The sequence below is a fragment of the Acomys russatus genome, chromosome 1 (assembly GCF_903995435.1).
Source record: "Acomys russatus chromosome 1, mAcoRus1.1, whole genome shotgun sequence".
In the NCBI taxonomy this organism is placed as follows: Eukaryota; Metazoa; Chordata; class Mammalia; order Rodentia; family Muridae; genus Acomys; species Acomys russatus.
Genome location: NC_067137.1, coordinates 95,197,966 through 95,216,186, shown reverse-complemented (window position 1 = coordinate 95,216,186; position 18,221 = coordinate 95,197,966). Strand labels below are relative to the sequence as shown.

Genomic DNA, 18,221 nt, shown 5'->3' with positions numbered 1-18,221 from the left:
TTTTGTTTTTTCTTTTTCTTTTTCTTTCTTTCTTTTTTTTTTTTTTTTTTTTTTTTTTTTTTTTTTTTTGGTTTTTTTCGAGACAGGGTTTCTCTGTGTAGTCTTGGCCATCCTGGACTCACTTTGTAGACCAGGCTGGCCTCGAACTCACAGTGATCCGCCTGCCTCTGCCTCCCGAGTGCTGGGATTAAAGGCATGCGCCACCACGCCCGGCTTGAGGTAGGCAGTTTTTGTTGTTGTTGTTTTTTGTTTTTTTGTTGTTGTTTTTGCCACAGTGGAGATTAAATGCAGGGCCTTGCATTTTCTGGGTGGTACTCTATCACAGAACTGTATTCCTAGACCAAGAAAGAGAGGATCTGATCACTCAGACCAAGCAAAACTAAGAGTTATTTAGGTCTGTTTCACTGTATGGCCTGGCGGGTCTTGAACTCCTAGGGATTCTTCTGCCTTAGCCTCCTGAGTGCTGGCATAAGTGTGTGCCACCATTCCTGCACCCCGACCTTCAGTGTAAGGCGGTGGAACCCAGAGCTTTGGGCATGAATGACAACTTCATTCGTTCTTTCTTTCTTTCTAAGATTTATTTATGTATGTATACAGTGTTCTGCCTGCATGCACACCTGCAGGTCAGAAGAGGGCACCAGATCTCATTATAGATGGTTGTGAGCCACCATGTGGTTGCTGGGAATTGAACTCAGGACCTTAGGAAGAGCAGCTGGTGCTCTTAACCTCTCCATCTCTCCAGCCCAAATGGCAAGTTCTTTACCACTGAGTTATAACCTAACTGTTTTCCACTGCTGTGATAAAATACCAACCAAAATGACCTTGAGGAGGAAAGGGTTTCTTTCATTTACAGCTTAAAGTCCATCATAAAGGGAAGCCAGAGCAGGAACTGACGCAGGAGCCATGGAGGAATGACGCTTTCTGCCTTGCTCTCCATGGCTTGTTCAGCCAACCTTTATATAACACCCAGGACTGCTTGTCCAGGGGTGGCACCACCCGCAGTGTGCTTCCCCACATCATTGTTGACTGAGAAAATGCCCCAAGACCTACCTACGGGCATGGGTGAAGGCACTTCTCAGCTGAGGGTTCTTTTCCCAGATGACTGTAGATGTGTCAAGTTGACAAAACACTAACCAGGACAGCACGCTCTTGGGTCTTTACTTGTTTGTTTATTTTTAGAACTTTTTTAACGTGTGTACGTGCACCACATGCATGCCTGTTGCCTGAGGAGGTCAGAAGAGGTCATAGGATCCTCAGGAACTTGAAGTTAAGGATGGTTGTGAAATACCATGTGGGTGCTGGGAACTAAGCTCAGGTCCTGCGCAAGAGCAATGAGTACTCTTAACTACTGACCCATCACCGTTCCTGCGGTCTCTTGTCCCTCTACATGAGGAAGAAAGCAAAGATTTGTGTCACGTCTGTGCATAGGAGTACACATGGGATTTGGGCAGAGGCTGCTCTGGCTGCCCTGACTATACATTATATTCAGAAAGTACCTATGGTTGTCTTAGTTTGTTTTGACTTGTAAGGTTTTGAGTTCTGGAGGGTTTTGTTTTGTTTTGTGTTTGTTTGCGTGGGTATGTGGTTCTGTATGTGTCTGTGTGCCTTTGTGTGCGTGCATGCGTGCGTGCGTGTGTGCGCGTGCGCCCTTGAGTATTTGTAAGTGCAGGGATCTGCATGCTACAGCACGTGAATAATCAGAGGACAAGCTACTACAAGCCTTTGTTGTTGTTTGTTTTATTTTTGGAGACAAGGTTTCTCTGTGTAGCCTTGGCCTGGACTTGCTCTGTAGACCAGGCAGGCCTGGAAAGCGCAAAGATACACCGGCCTCTGCCTCCTGAGTGCTGGGATTACAGGCGTGCGCCACTCGCCCTGCTCCCCCGGCAGGTCTCAGTCCTTCCTTGTTTCCACCTTGTTTGTTGCTAAGTACACCAGGCTAGTGAGCTGAGAGCTCCTAAGGGTTCTTTTGATCTGGCCTTTAGCCCCATGGGAAGTACAGATATGTACTACCATGACTGGATTTTCCCTGGTTCTGGTAATTGAACTATTTCTTCATGTTTGACAGCATCTCTCCTATACTGTCTTTTGCTTGCCAGTTGATTTTTCTAGTCATTCTAAAGCTGTTCTTTATTGTCTTTTAAACATACTCATGGGCTGGAGAGATGGCTCAGTGGTTAAGAGCGCCTCCTGCTCTTCCAGAGGTCCTGAGTTCAATTCCCAGCAACCACACGGTGGCTCACAACCATGTATACTAAGACCTGATGCCCTCTTCTGGCTTGCAAATGTTCATGCAGACAGAACACTATATACATAATAATAAATAAAATCTTAAAAAAAAAACATACTCATCGGTGTATGTTTGGCTCATGCCTATAGTCAGAGCACTTGGGAAGTGAAGTTTGGAGAATCAGGAGGTCACAGTCAGATTTAGTATCTACGTAAGTGAGTTCTAGGCTAGGCTGAACTACATGAGACTATGTGTTAAAAGGGAGGGAGGAGCCAGGCATGGTGGCACATGCCAGTAATCCCAGCACTCAAGGAGGCAGAGGCAGGCGATCTCACTACAAAGAGTCCAGGACAGACAAGGCTACACAGAGAAAAAAATCTGTCTCAGAAAAACCCAAGGAGTAGTGGAGGCTAGAGAGATGGTTTATTGGTTAACAGTGTTTGCTAGTCTCTCAGAGGAACTGAGCTGTGTTTCTAGCCGCTCAGAACCACTTGTAATTCTAGTTCCAGAGGATCTGACGCCTTCTTCTGGCTTCCACATGTAACATACACAGACACAGACACTTAATACAAATATTTTTTAAAAAAAATAAAGCTATGCTTATTTTCTATCTGAACCTGCACTTTGTCTTTTGTCTAGTATATTTGGCTCAGTCTTGCCCTCAGATGCTTGCTAGCAGCTTCTCAGTGTCAGCCAAGAGCTCGCCTCTCCAGTTACCTTTGTTCCACAGCTGGGATTCATCTGAGTTAGGGAGGGATTGGTTTTAAACTTTTACAATGTTTCACATTTTAACCACAACTGGGGTGCGTGCGTGCGTGCGTGCGTGCGTGCGTGCGTGCGTGCGTGTCTGTCTGTCTGTCTGTCTGTCTGTCTGTCTTTCTGTCTGTCCTACACTGGCATTGGATCATTTGAAGGCAGAGATTATACCTTCGGCAAGTTCACTGGTGCAGTTCTAGCTCCATCAGTACTGCTTGAGTTGACTTCAGTCAGTTTCAGAAACTCTCTAGTACCTCTGAGGCAGTAAAGGGCACAGTAACATTCTCTGTGGCTAGCGACATCAAGAAAGCCCAGCACTTAAACGACACTCAATTAGCCTAAGACTTCTAATTTCATACAGGCAGTTTATAGTTCTATAAATAGAAAAACCCAGGAAATTGTGAACAGTTTTCTGGGGATTTTTGAGTCTTTCTTTTTCTCCTGCTTAGCATCTTAATTCAAATGAGTTAAATCAAATGGCTTTTCTACTATAATTACTGTATTGCTTGGACCTTTTACCCCAGATTGACATGTCCTTCTAAGAATCATCCCTGAGAGTTACACTCAGACTAAATTTGGCTTCTGTTTTTGCTTTTTTTTTTTTTTTTTTTTTGCTCTTTTCTCTCAGATGCTCAATGGGACTATCCCTACAACTTTTTATTCACCTATTAAGATAGGCCTTACCTTGGTCAAAATGTTGAATCAAAGAAGAATATTAGCTAAGACCTACATTTTCAGTGCTGAGGTTTGTTTCAAGTAATGTAAACTTAGTATGCCCAGTAGTCATAAGGGACCTTTGGTAGAGCAGTGGTGGCGCACGCCTTTAATCCCAGCACTTGGGAGACAGAGGCAGGCAGATCTCTGTAAGTTCGAGGCCAGCCTGATCTACAAAGTGAGTCCAGGACAGCCAAGGCTACACAGAGAAACCTTGTCTACAAAAAGGAAAGGAAGGAAGGAAGGAAGGAATGTTGTTCAGTTCTTGTTGATCTGCTTGCCACTCAGATTTGTCGTGATTTGAGGATCTCTTAGTCCAGCAAGGCTGTGGGTTTCTTTTTCCAAATCTGCCCTCTGTGCCATTCGGTCTCTTGTGTCCTGCTCAGAGATGCTTGCCAGCAGCATGTTCTGCTTGCTTTCCCGCACCCGGCACAGACGGAGGCTTTGTCTGCAGTGTTGGTGATTTTAGCCAGGGCCTTGCTGCTGCAGAATGATGGGGAGGAGTTAGGACTGCTTCCTTCTATTGAGCAGATAGAGTTAGAGAGAGGGAGGGGGAGTGGGGGAGTGGGTGATTTCCCGGAATTTCAAGTGTTCTGCACAATGAATCTTTTGATTTCTTTCTCAGGAACAGGGCGGATACCTGACCAACTCGTGATTCTAGATATGAAGCATGGAGTGGAGGCGAAAAATTATGAAGAGGTATGTGCTGCTCTGACAGGCACAGACGGAGTAGCATGCGGGGCTGTGAGGTTTATGTGACCTAATCAGGCCAATGGGCTGCACTGTGCCAGAAGGTTGTGGTTTTCTCAGCAGTCATGTGACAACCAGCTATGGTCCCAGTGATAGAAAAGCTTGTATTAATAGACTTGAACAATAATTCTGGCTGTGTTTATAGCCAGTAGGCTGAACCAGTTATCTGTACAGATATGTGTTACTGTGGTAAAAAATTCACTCATGCCATTAACAGAAGACATACATACACAATTTTTCTTTCTTTCTTTTCTTTCCTGCCTCTTTTTTTTTTTTTTTTTGAGACAGGGTTTCTCTTGCCTAACCTGGACCCACTTTGTAGACCAGGCTGGCCTCAAACTCACAGAGATCTCCCTGCCTCTGCCTCCCCAACAGGCATATACTACAGCACCTGACTCACACAATTTTTTAAAACTAGAATTCAGTCAAAAGAAGGATTTTTTTTTCTTTAATTCCTAAGACAGCGCCCCCCCCCCCCCCCCCCCCCCCCCCCCCCCCCCAGCCAACAGGCAGGTATATATCTTAGGGGTTAGATTCATTGCTGTTTATTCTTGAACAGCTGTGCTGTTTTTGAGAAATAGTAGCCAAAACTAACTTCCAGGTAAACTAATTTCAGACTTAGGAAGAAGGCAAAACAGTACAAAAAACTGCAAGAGAGAAGGGACCAGACTAATGAGTAGAGATTTGAAGGCGGTTCTCGGTGTACACCTGTGATCCCAGATTTGAGAGGTAGAGGTACGAGCAGCACACGTGTGAGGACAGCCTTGCCTACCTCACAAGTTCTAGATCGACCTGGGCTGTATTGCAAGACTGTCTCAAACTCAGAGAAAGAAATTTTATTCTGCTAGGAAGTATTATAAAATAACAGAAATGGGAATTTTTGTTTATCTAAATAAATGAAGAAAAGTTGCTTAAAGTGATTTAGAAATTTAGGAATGATGAGCAGACATTGCTCTGTCAAGACTTTGGGAAGGAAAATGTGCTAAAACGGAAGCAGACAGAAGTGATCGGCCATTTGTGTATCAGGAAGTGGAAGCATAATGATAAGTCCACAGATTTTCTTCTTTTTTCTTGTTCACATGTTCAACTGAGTGAAGCCAGAGTTACTTGGAAAAAGTAGCTAGAGTGAGCAAGTGATACAGTGATGAAGAGAAGATAGGTCCCAGTAGAGACTAAATTGCTTGTATCCCCAGGCTTGTTTAATTAAAAGAAATAAAGCAAGAGAACTTTTTTATTTGATGAGTTTAAATGTAAAATCCTTTTTTTTTTTAATGTGCATTAGCATGAGTGTGTCAGATCCCTTGGTACTGGAGTTACAGACAGGTGTGAGCTGCCATGTGGGTGCTGGGAATTGAACCTAGGTCCTGTGGAAGAGCAGTGAGTGCTCTTAACCACTGAGCCATCTCTCCAGCATCCCCCCCCCCCTTTTTTTTTTTTTTTTTTTTTTTTGGTCTTTCTGAGACAGGGTTTCCCTGTAGCCCTGGCTGTCCTGGACTTGCTTTGTAGACCAGCTGACCTCTAACTCACAGTGATCCACCTGCCTCTTCCTCCTTAGTGCTGGTATTAAAGGCATGTGTCATCACGCCCGGCCTTTTTTGAGTTTCTTAAGACAGGGTTTCTCTGTGGAGCCCTGTCTGCCCTGGAACTCACTCTGTAGACCATGCTGGCCTTGAACTCACAAAACTCTACTTGTCAATCTGTTCCCAAGTGCCGGGGTTAAGGGTGCGCACCACCAGCACCTGGCAAAGGTGAGATCTGAAGTTGTTAAGATTCTTGAGAACCCTAATTATACTGAAACAAAATAATGTATGTCAAACTGTTATTGTAAAATATAAATACTAAGAAAAATGTGGCTCTTTTTATTCTTTGAGAAATCATATATGTACACAATGTATTTTGACCACATTCCCCCTACTCTCTTCACTTTGATCGCCCTAGACCTTCCCAAACATGTCTTTTCACTTCATGTCTTGTTTTGCTTTGTTTTCTTTTCAAGACAGGGTCTCTCTGTAGCCTTGGCTGTCCTGCACTCACTCTGTAGGCCAGACTGGCGTCCAACTCAGAGATCCGCCTGCCTCTGCCTCCCAGAGGCTGGGATTACAGGTGTGTGCTGCCGCACCCGGCTGGAGTTTTATCTTTTTTGACCTTCTCCTTAACATAAGAGGGGAATCCCTAGCAGAAAGGAACTACATCGCTTCCTTTGCCTGTTTCCTGCTTCGGATGTCTGGCGTGTTCTTAGCTTTTTACGCACATGATTACAACACAGCTCCAAGGTTCTGCTTCCTAACCACAAGCTCTTCCCCAACACTTTCTTTAATGACTTCCTCCCTCCCAGCTCCTAACAGCAGGGCAGATTGAGGCAAAGGCAGAGTAGCTATGACAGGCCAAAATCAGTCCCTACTAGACTCCTTGGACCTTGCTTAGAAATAGCTGTGACTTGTCCTTGGCTAATAACTTCCATGATGAGATTAGAATAACAGAAACATTTTGCTCCCTAGGTATGCTAGAGAGCACTGAGCATATTTAGAGGTTTTGAGATATTTAATTTTAAGCCCTAGAGATACTGGAGACCTTTATCTCAAAAGGATTTGGGCTATTTGGTATCAAGAAGGCAGCATACTTAGTTTTCTTCCTGTCCAACATCTTAAGAATGTGGACTCACTTCTGAAATCTATTGTCCTGTAAAATTCAGTAATTCCTTATTGTTTGAGACAGAATCTCCTCATGCAGCCCAAGCGGGCCTGGAACTCACTATGTGGCTTCCCAGGCTGAGTTGAAACCATCAATCCTTTCATCTCAGCCTCTTACATACTAGAACTGCCAGCCCACACCCAGCTTAATTAATGTCTTAATAGTGGGACCAAGGAGCAGGTTAACCTATTTGAAATGTTTGTTTGTTTGTTTCATTTTTTTGTTTTTCGAGACAGGGTCTCTCTGTGTAGCCGTGGCTGTTGTAGACTCACTGTAGACCAGGCTGGCCTCGAACTCATAGTTATACACCTGCCTCTGCCTCCGTGCACCACCACGCCCGGCAAACTTACTTTCTTTCTTTCTAAAATTTATTTACTTATTATGTACACCTGCAGGCCAGAAGAGGACATCAGATCACATTATAGATGGTTGTGAGTCACCATGTGGTTGCTGGGAATTGAACTCAGGACCTCTGGAGGAACAGTCAGTGCCTTTAACCTTTGAGACATCTCTCCAGCCCCCTATTTGAAATGTTATGAAGGACCTAATTAGTGAAATTGCTATATAGTATTAATGTATTTGAGAGACAGAATGCTTGCTGTAATGTAAAGAACAAGCGTGTTTGTGCACAGAAATCAAGGGTTTTGTCCTCTGCATTTGAGGACTTGTGCTACTACTTTGCCTCTGTCCCTTAGACAGCAATGTCTCTTAGAGTCAGTATGTGAAGCTAGCCTTTTTGTTTTCTAACTTGTTTTAAACAATTTGTTCTCTATGAACTGGAGTAGCTGTTTGCAGGGATAGACCCCCTGACTGTGTAACGGGACGCAGGGCGGAGGCAGTTTATCCCATAACGCCTGAGCTGTACATGACCTTTCTTACTGTGGATGTCTGAATTTTCAACATGAGGAAATCATGTTTAAGTTAGACTCTATCAGTAGCTGTCCTAAAACACAGCTGGGGGCCACAGCTGAAGACTTCCCAGGTGTTCTGGTTTTCTGAACGCTGTAAGGAAGGAAGAACTGTGTTTTCATATACAGTTGCACAGTCTAAGTTAAAGGACAGGACATGAGCAAGTCTATAAAGAACCGTGGCTGATCAGCTTCAGGGTTTCCCCTCCTTCCTTCTAGCCATCCTGGACACTACCAAATGCTCACGACAGAAATAAAAGCTCTCAAGTTTTCGTGCCTGAGGTTGGCACTGTTCTCTGAACTGAGGTTTGACAGCCTCTTGGCCTTCTGAACTGCTGTGAATGGGCTCGTGACTCGTGCGCCTCCCTGTGCCAGGAGACTGGTCCTTGGCTCTTGTTCTGAACCGTGACCTTGTGTTGGACTGCATGCCCCTTGCACCTAACTGCTGTGCCTTTGGTGCTTAGGGGAAATGATTTTGTTTTTTGAGGAGGGGCATGAAGGCAGCAAATTACTTTGACTGAGTTTGGCTGTAGCAAGACACTTTTTTCATGGATCTTGAAGTGGCTGAGTTTATGTGTTCTATTTAGTTTCGATTGAAGGTTAATGTTTTTGATTGAAGGTGTTTTCTCAGCACCATCACCACAGATAAGTCTGCTAACTCTTTGGTTCAAGTCATCATCATAGTGCCAGATATAGGGCCGTTTAGGAAGAGCTTAATTTATTGATGCTCTGAAGGTGCATAGACAGGGAAAGGCCGCATGATCTTTAGTTTTTTTCTAAGCAATATGGACTAGCCAGTCACATTAGAGTGGTAGATACTGGGGGATGGAGGGTGTTCTTTGGGCAGTGGGCTCTATGGAAGAAAGATGAAGAGGGCTCTTCGCACACCGAGTGCTTGCTAAGGGGGCCACATTTCTTGTTAGGTGATCTCTTGAGTTCAGGCCTGAGATACAAGTCAGAACAGTGATGCATGACGGCACCATGGCAGTGTTGATTGTGTCAGTCATAGCTTTTGGCGTTAGGACTTGGGCTTGGTCATGGACAGTAGTGGCTGAAGGAGTTTTCATGGTTAACACTTGCCAGTAAGTAGGATAGGGCAGAACGAGATTGTATGCTTCTGATGTTGGGTTTTATTTTATACCCAAGCTTTGCAGTTTTGATGGTTTATAAATGCCTGAGCCTGGTAAAGATTCAAGAGATCATTTTAGTCTAGTCTGGCCTGCCACTGAAACTCTGTCTGCCACTTATAAGGCTGAGTGACTGTGGAATGCTTAGTTTCCTCCTGTGTAAAATGAGGGACTCATAAAATGAGTACCTTGTTCCTCTAATAGTCTATGATTATTTAATGGCTACATGCAACATATCAGGAGAGTGGCACCCCCTAGTGGAATATTTGTGTTATACATTGTCATGGCCTGCCTTTATCAAGCTGTGGGCATAATACTTTCTTTCCAGCCTTAGAAGAAAAAGTAGAATATGAGTCTGTCTGCATGAAACATATAACCTGGTGCTCTTCCAGAATCTTGGAGCATTAAGTCAGGCATTGAGATGAGCAGGACAGCAGTTAGGAGTGCTGGTAGGTTTTCATTTTCTTTTAAACAAGTACTGATTTTACTATTTGCAGTACCAGGGCATCATGCATGCAAGCCAAGCATTCCACCAGTCCAGCTATATCCCAGCCTTGAGATTTCTCTTTTTAGATTTGTACTGACTAGTGTATAAAGTCATTGATGCTTAGTCCTGGGCAAGTCTTCTGGAGAATTTCTTTTAAAGTCTTACTCTTTTGCCCACAAACATGAGAATAATAACAAAAGGAAAACTTCTCAGTGGGAAAAATTCTCAAGCTTTACTAGTCTGAAAACTTAAGTGGACTCCTGGCCTGGTATAATTTGGGGGGAAGATGCTTAATCCATTTATTTGTTTGTGTGGTTTTAGTAGTCATTTCATGTAGTCTAGGCTCACTTCAAATTTACTGTGTGGTAGGCAAGCTGCCCTGGAGCCTCTGAGCCTCTGCCTTTACCTCCAGCAAGCCTCTGGCCTTGGCGTCCCGAGTACTGGCATTGCAGGTTGTACAGCTGCTATTATTTCACGTTTGAGCAGGAGTGTTCTAGTGTAGCCATCTGACGTATTTCACCACATTCCTAGAACCTACAGAGTGGGTATGGACTCTGCTGGAACTGTCTTGGTTCCACCATGCTGTGAGACCTTGAAGTTACTTAATGTCTCTGAGACACAGTGCCTTTGCTGAAGACGACATGGGAGGCCAGTACTTTCTGTAATTGAAAGATAGCGTAAAATGTAAAATCACCCATTCTGAACATGTGTGAATAGGGCTAATTAATCATGTTGCTTTTTTCATCCCCAGTCTAGCTTAAGCCTTTCTCCCTTTGCCTTCTTCCTTCCCTCTTCCTCCCTCTCTTTCCCTAGCTTTTTCTGGTACTGAGGACTAAACTTGGGACCTAGTGCATGTTAGACAAGTGCTCTACCCCCGAGCTATGTCCTTAGCCCTCTCTTTACTTTGACATTTTGAGGTAGGGTCTCACTAAGTTGCCTGGGCTGGCCTTGATCTCACGCTCTAGCCCAAGAAGGTCTCCTGCCTCAGTCTTCCAAGGAGGGGTCCCTAGCTAGCTCTCAGCTCACTCTCGAGCATCTTTGCTGTTATCTAGTCACACCTCCAAGGGTGCACATGTTGGTATGTGTATAAATACACACCTTGTAGTTCAGCTTTGGATATCTGGTTACTTATGTGTAGTGTGCTTCTTGAACATAACCTGTACCTTGCCATCCCTATTGTTTTGTTTTGTAAGTTGTATACAAGGTAACGAATTTTGTAAGGCAGGTTTATACATGTATGCCATTGTACTTTGTACATATTCTGCCCCTATTTCTTCCATTCCTGCATGGCCCATCTCAACAAATGGTTCTTCCTGGGGTTTCTTATAAGGTTTCTGAATTATATTTTAATTTATTTGTTAATCTGTTATTTTTAACTGACTCAGCAAGTTTTATTTATATATTTGTTCATGCACATATATACTTATATTTTTTTAAATTTTACATTAATATCAAGAGCAAAGTTGTTATTCAGCAAAAATCATGCTTTTTAAAAATTTTAATGAAGTCTGGGCTGGAGAGATGGCTCAGAGGTTAGGAACACTGGCTGCTCTTCCAAGGGTCCTGAGTTCAATTCCCAGCAACCACATGGTGGCTCACAACCGCCTATGATGAGATCTGGCACCTTCTTCTGGTGTATGGGCATATATACAAGTAGAATACCGTATAAATCGTAAATAAATAGATCTTTTTTTAAAAAAATTTTAATGAAGTCATCACACTAATAATAGCCTGAAAATAATTTTCTGACAGAAGGATAGGGGTTCATATAGATTTCACTGAGGAAATAAAATCAAATTAGGAAATCATAATTGAACTGTCTAGTTAAGGACAGTCATAAGGAGTTCTAGGCCAGTCGAGTAGAGAAGGGCTGCAGATCTGAACGACTGAGTAAGCAGTGTGGAGCACCATGTGGCCATTAAAAAGAAGGAAATCGATCCATCCAAAGTGTGATGCTTTTTTAAAAGATCTTTCTAGGTTGAAAAAGTGAGACATAGAACATTGCATAGCATGGACCACTGTAAATATACTTTATTCCGTGTTTGGCAGTATACTTGCATACACATAAAAGCGTAGCCACTGTATGTCCCCCATCGTGGTCTAGAAGACAATGTTAACTTTATTACGATAGCTGCTCTGAAAGGGACGTGGGGACTTGGGATCTAAAGAGCTGTCAGACTTTGGATTCTTACTCTGTGTTTCAGAGTAATGAACACTGTTTAGGGGAGAGCATTCATGCATTGCTTATGCAGTTGAGAAGCAAGTGCTGCAGAAACTGGGAGCAGCCATAATTTACATAGCCCACAGTGTATAGCGGTGCTTTTTGAGTTTTAGGCCTTTGGCTTTTGTCATCTAGCTGGCAGGGCACAACCACAGTTTCACTTCCAGTTCCGTTTTGCAGGTTTCTATTTGGGGACCCTTAAATAATTGATGTCTAAGAAGTTTCATACCGTTGCCTTTCTCTGTCTCATTCAGGAAGCTTTGGATGGGGAAGCACAGAGCAGGGGGAAGTAGAAATCACTATACAGACCAGGGTGGCCTTGAACTCAAAGAGAGCTGCCCACTGCTGCTTCCTGCGTGCTGAAATTAAAGACACGTGCCACTACACCCAGCTTTCCTTGGGGAGTTTTGTGCTCTGAAACTTTGTGTGAAGTCAAATAGCAGATAAGTATTATAGGTTAATGGCAGTCCTGGACCCTCGGCTAGAAGAGCTACAGACGTGTAAACACTGTATATCTTGTAGTAGGGTCTGAAAAAGCTCATGCTAAGTTTTTAAGGATAGCTGCCTCTGAAAGGGGTGTGGGCGCTGAAGGGAATCTGAAGAGCCGTCGAAGCAGACTTTGGGTCTTATCCTCTGTTTCAGAGTAATGGAAGATTTTTAGCAGAGAACATCTAATTTCTGGTGAAATCTTTCGTAGCCTCCAGGCACTTTATGAAGCAGCCAGACTTTTCCAGTGTGAAGAGGCTAGGCATCCAGTGAAGACTCGGGTGCCTGTCACCATTAACGCAGCAGCACTTCACATGGAAACTGAGCTTCTCTGCCCTTGCCTAACAGCTGCTTTCTTTTAAAGTTTTGAATGGTTATATTTTTATACTTAATAATGTTTGTTTTGAGCTGGGCATTGGTGGCCCACACCTTTAATCCCAGGCAGAGGCAGGTGGATCTCTGAGTTCGAGGCCGGCTTGGTCTACAAAGTAAGTCTAGGACAGCCAGTGCTCTATTACGCAGAGAAACACTGTCTCCGGGATGGGAAGGGGATGGCGAGGGATGGGAGGTAAGTCGATGTCGTTCTGCTTGGAAATAAATCACGAGCCAGGCATGCTGAGTTCCTTGATCTCAGCTACTTGAACACACGTACAAATATTTACATGTTTGTGACAGAGTCTCATGTAAGACCAGGCTGGCCTCAGACTCATTGTGTAGCTAGGCTAGGATTACCTAAACCTCCTGCCTCCACTTCTGGGGCATACAGATTATAGGAGTGTGCTACTGTGCCTGGCTTTTTTTTTTTTTTTTTTTTTTTTTTTTTTTTATGAAAAATAAAAAATAAAGGAAATAATAAGCTGAATAGAAACAAACATTAAAACTAAATTTTTGCTTATGGGCTATGTGTCTCTACTTATTAGTCTTCCATTTTTCATTCCTCACCATACAAGGAGTCCTTGGAGATTGATTTTGATACTTGACTGTATCATTTTAAGAAGGAAAGAGAAAAATCTTCGGATGGTTTTTTTGAGCTTGTGTAGGATTTCTTTTGGTTCTGAACTGTAATCAAGCCCAGTGTTGTATAACTTACATATGTCAACAGGATTCTTTAGTTTTCTTGTTGTTTGTTTGTTTGTTTGTTTTTAGTTACTCGTGATGCTGTAGGAAGGCGTGCTTTCTTCTGTGTACATTGACCTAAGATGGATGACTGTTGCCTACCAGTGAATGACAGAGCGCTGTAAAGTGCTTTATTACAGTCGGGAAGCTGGAGAAAGAGTATTTTGCTTTGCAGCAGCCTTCCTTGTGCTATATCTAGAGAGAAGTGGGTTGTTGTGTGTGATGTGTAAGTGGTGCACGTGAGGAAGACATTGGGCACCTTCCTCATTGCTCTCTGGCTTTTTTTTTTTTAAAGACAGGATCTGTCGCTGAGCTTTAAACTCACTATTTATTTCAGCTAGGCTAGCAGGCCTTTGAGCTCTCTCCTCTGCATGCCCTCACCCCATGATGCAAAGTTGAAGTTTCAAGAGTACATCACCAAGGCCAGCTTTTAAAGCCGTGGGTGCTGGCGATGAGCTCAGGTACTCTCACTTCCATAGCAAGTGATCTTACTGAGCCACTTACAGAGTCTCCCTGGCCTTGTTTCAAAGACAGACTGTCTTTTCTAGGCTGACCTTGTCCTGGACATCTTCTGCCTCTGCATCCTGAATGCTGACTTTACATGTACCACTACTGTACCTATTGTAAAGAAATCTTAATCGGCCAGGCATGGTGGCGCACGCCTCTAATCCCAGCACTCAGGAGGCAGAGGCAGGCAGATCACTGTGAGTTCAAGGCCAGCCTGGTCTACAAAGTGAATCCAGGACAGCCAAAGGTACACAGAGAAACCCTGTCTCAAAAAAAAAAAAGAAAAGAAAAGAAAAAGAAAGAATGGAAAGAAAGAAAGGGGGGAAAAAGGAAATCTTAGTCAAAATTAAAGATCTAAGGGGGAAAATATAGTTGGTAGAGAAAGGTATAAAGCCGAATTTTGAAATATCTTAGGATGATTGACAGAAGAAAAATTGAATGTGGTAAACTTCTAAAAATGTCGACAGTTTCATACATGGGCATAAATGCGTTTGGAGCCTCCCCACTTCTCTTGGCCTCTTTCCTGCCCTGCAAACCTCCCACTTTGATGTCTTATTTTGGTTTTGTGGTTGGTGTTCTGTACTTGAGCAGCTTGTTCAGGGAGTGGGGTCCTAATTCTGACCTTTTCCAGATTGCAAAAGTCGAGAAACTCAAACCATTGGAGGTGGAGTTACGGCGTCTTGAGGACCTTTCAGAATCAATTGTGAATGATTTCGCCTACATGAAGAAGCGGGAAGAGGAGATGCGGGACACCAACGGTGAGTTGGGGTGGCTATCAAGGAGACAGATCCTGAACACAGAATCCTAGAGGACACCTATCTCAGTTTGGGAAAGTGGAATTGTTACTGAAAAGTAAGTCAGCTGGCTAGATTTTCAGAAGAATATTTCTTCTGTGATATGTAATGACCATATTCTTTTTTCTTTTCTTTTCTTTCTTTTTTGACCATATTCTTGGTTGGCTTGTAACAAAGTGATACCAACTTGTAATTTTTAATGTTTTCAATGGGGCTAAAAACAAGAAAATAAAACAGTACTGGAGATAGAACTAAGAGCCTGTGCATGTTAAAAAGTAGTGTACCTCTGAGGTACATCTCCAGCAACTTCTTCTTAACAGGCTCTTGCTATGTAGCCCAGGCTGGCCTGAACCTCAAGATTCTCGGGTCTTAGACTCAAGTGCTGAGATCACTGCTATAGGACAACACCCACCTTTTTGCTTTCTTTCTTAAATTGTTTGAACTCTAAACCCCTAGGGACAGAATGAGGTTAATTAATTGTCTTTTCTCCCTGGCCATTGTTTAGCCAACTGAATGAAACAACTTGCTTCATTCCACTTACAATGCTTTTGTTTTGTTTGTTTCTTTAGAGTCCACAAACACCCGAGTCCTGTACTTCAGCATCTTCTCCATGTTCTGCCTCATTGGACTAGCCACCTGGCAGGTCTTCTACCTGCGTCGCTTCTTCAAGGCCAAGAAGCTGATAGAGTAACGACTCTCAGTCTTCTGTCTCCTGATATCTCAGCCAGCAGAACATCGCTGGGGCGTGCCTGGCCTAGCCCAAGGCCGTGCTACCAACAGTACCATCAAGGCACAGTGGAACTTTCTTGCCAGAACTGATTTCTTTTGGTGTGGGAGAACATGGGGCACCACCTACACCCAACAAATTAATGAGGACTTCTTTTTAATGTAGTAGGATTTGGACTGGTTTTGCAACAAGATTATTAAAGTCGCCTATGGACAAAGCAAAACAAAACAAAAAACAGGGGTTACCTAGATAATGCCAAAGCCAGCATTCGTCCTGGGTTTCCTCCCGTCATCTGTTTGAGCTGTTTGCTCTTTTCTCCCACTTGCTCATCACCTTGAACTTTCACTGTAGTTCTTCTCCCCATATTTCTATGGCCGTGGTCAGCTTGTTTCATATCAGTTGTCCTCCTCAGTTTCCTTGTGAAAACACCTTCAACTTTCTCTTGACCCTTAGTTGAAATGTTTACACAGCTTCTGGTGATATCCTTCATAACTTTATGTTTCCTGAAAGGGTCATGAATGGGACACATAAACAAGTGAGCTTTGAACTGTAGATAATCTCTTAAAAGAAAATCTCATTTTTAGACAATTAAAGCATTTGTGCTCAACTGCTTGAACTCCTGGTGTATGTGTAGTTCTGTCCAAGTTTATCCCTTGTAGATCCTGGTAATCGGTCAAGGTAGAGTAGTTCCATCGCGTGGTCTTCATATTGCTCTGTCCTAGCCACTCCCTTCCTTCCCTCAGCTTCTGACTCCCTAATCTGTTTACCATTTCTGCAACTTTGTAACTCTGTTATGTAAATGGATCACCAAGAGTGTGACCTTTGGAGGTTGACTTTCCACTCAGCATAATGCCCATGAAATGCCCCTCAAAGTTGTTGCATACACTGATAGTTGTGTCTTTTTGTTGCTAATACTACCCAGGGGCCATGGATGCTGCTGCATTGTGCTTGTTTGGCCCTTAATTAGTAAAGTTCTTCTGTGAATGTAAGTTGTCATCACTCTGGGATAAGTGCTGTGCTGTGTGTTGGGAGCTCATGTAGTTTGAAAGACACTTCCCTGCTCTTGTCTAGAGTGGCTGGAGCATGTGGCATTTCCACAGTCTCCTTAATGTTTATCACTGTTGTTCTAACTCAGCCCCTTGCATAGGTGCCTGTAATAGCTCATTATGGTTTTAATTTGCTTTTTCCTAATGGCAATTAGCGTTGACCATCCTTTCATGTGCTTGTCATTTGCCATCTGTATGTCCTTGTCAGTGAAATGTCTGTTCATGGTTTTTGCCCATTTTCTACTTAGGTCATTTGTTTGCTTTGAGTTTGTGTTTTATCAGCTTGCTTGAATTTGTCATAGAACTTCTACCAGGGAAAAAAGTAAATTTTACCACCCTTCATGCATGGCCAGTCACAGATTTAACTCCTGCCCTTACGTGTTATCTCTGAAAGTTGGACATATGGGGTTTAACTAGACATCTAAGAAAGCCATAGAAAGTAAATACTTGAAGATACGTGTTGTAAAAGGAAAGCTAAGGTTCACTTGGTGACAGTATTAAGTACCTCAAGGCAACTCTAATGTACAGAAGACGTGTGGAGCTGGGAGTACCTCAGTGGTGGAGTGCTTCCCTAACATGGAAGGCTCTGGGCCTAATCCACCGCACTAGGGGGAAAGTAGGTACAAATGTTTATAAACAGGAAAAATACCCACTTAGCATCTGATATCTTTCCAGTTCTCCAGGGAAAGTAGGTAAGAGTTTATTTATCCTTTCTGTAATCTTTTAACCCTGTTGACCTGTCACAGGTCTTGTCTTAATTGCACTTCTGAGAATTACAGGAGCTAGCTCCATGAAGCTTGCAGGAAAGGAGTGGGGTAGTGAAATGATCAGAGAACACTGTTAAGTTGACCTGAATGAAGCACGAAGGTGAAGGGGGATGATTTATGTTGTTAAAGGCTGTTCTGTTAAGGTTCCAGTTCGTGTAAACTCAAAACCCTCCTTTGTCCTGTGATTGTCTTGCATGGCATAAAGTGTTCTCTGGTACAACAGTGTCATCTGCTGTTGAGAAGTGACAGGCCTCGCTTCTAAGAACTTAACAGTTGCGTCCTCACCATAGCAACAGCAGATGTTCAGAAATCTGTAACATTCATATCAAGTGATAGATGAACAGTTCAAACAGGAAAAGAATAGGCAAACTTTTGGGTCAAAATCCATCTGTAGTTTTTTAAATGCAAAACTAGTCTGTACCATTAACCTGAGAGAGACTCCTATTTCTGACTTGTGCCTTCTTCCCGCCCTTTAAGGAGTAATGACAACTACTCTGTTAGTAATGGTTTTCTGAAAAATGTCAAAGAAAGTAGAAAATAGATTAAGTATTTGTCCATATTTTTGTTTCCAAGTACAACTCTAAACTTAAGCTTTGTGGAACTGAAATTCTTTCAGTCCTTTCGTTTTGAGCCATGCCAAGAACAACCAAGTTGGACATTGTATTTTCAGTTTAAAAGTTAATTGACGAGCATCTGCCTTTGACAGCTTTATAAGCAGGTATGTCATCTGCTTCCCTCCCTCCATTTTCAGCATATTAAAAAGAATCTAGTAATAGTTTCACTAAGCCTTCTTACAAACCACCACATATACCACTATCGTGAATCCCCATCAGAGCCATCTTCTGTTAATGGCAAAAGGCATGTGGGGTTTATACAGGCTTGCCTGTTGGAGATTTC

At 43.0% G+C, this 18,221-nt stretch overlaps 1 protein-coding gene across 1 annotated transcript in view; it reads left to right on the top strand.

The window, feature by feature from the left end:
- The window catches only part of Tmed10 (transmembrane p24 trafficking protein 10), a 36,557-nt gene extending 20,430 nt beyond the window's left edge, over window positions 1-16,127 (top strand). Inside the window, exons 3-5 of the mRNA XM_051149466.1 lie at window positions 4,323-4,396; window positions 14,622-14,748; window positions 15,354-16,127. Of these exons, the coding sequence (XP_051005423.1) occupies window positions 4,323-4,396; window positions 14,622-14,748; window positions 15,354-15,475 (323 nt within the window). The 3' untranslated portion in view covers window positions 15,476-16,127. The remainder of the gene's footprint in view (window positions 1-4,322; window positions 4,397-14,621; window positions 14,749-15,353) is intronic.
- Window positions 16,128-18,221: the final 2,094 nt, after the last annotated feature.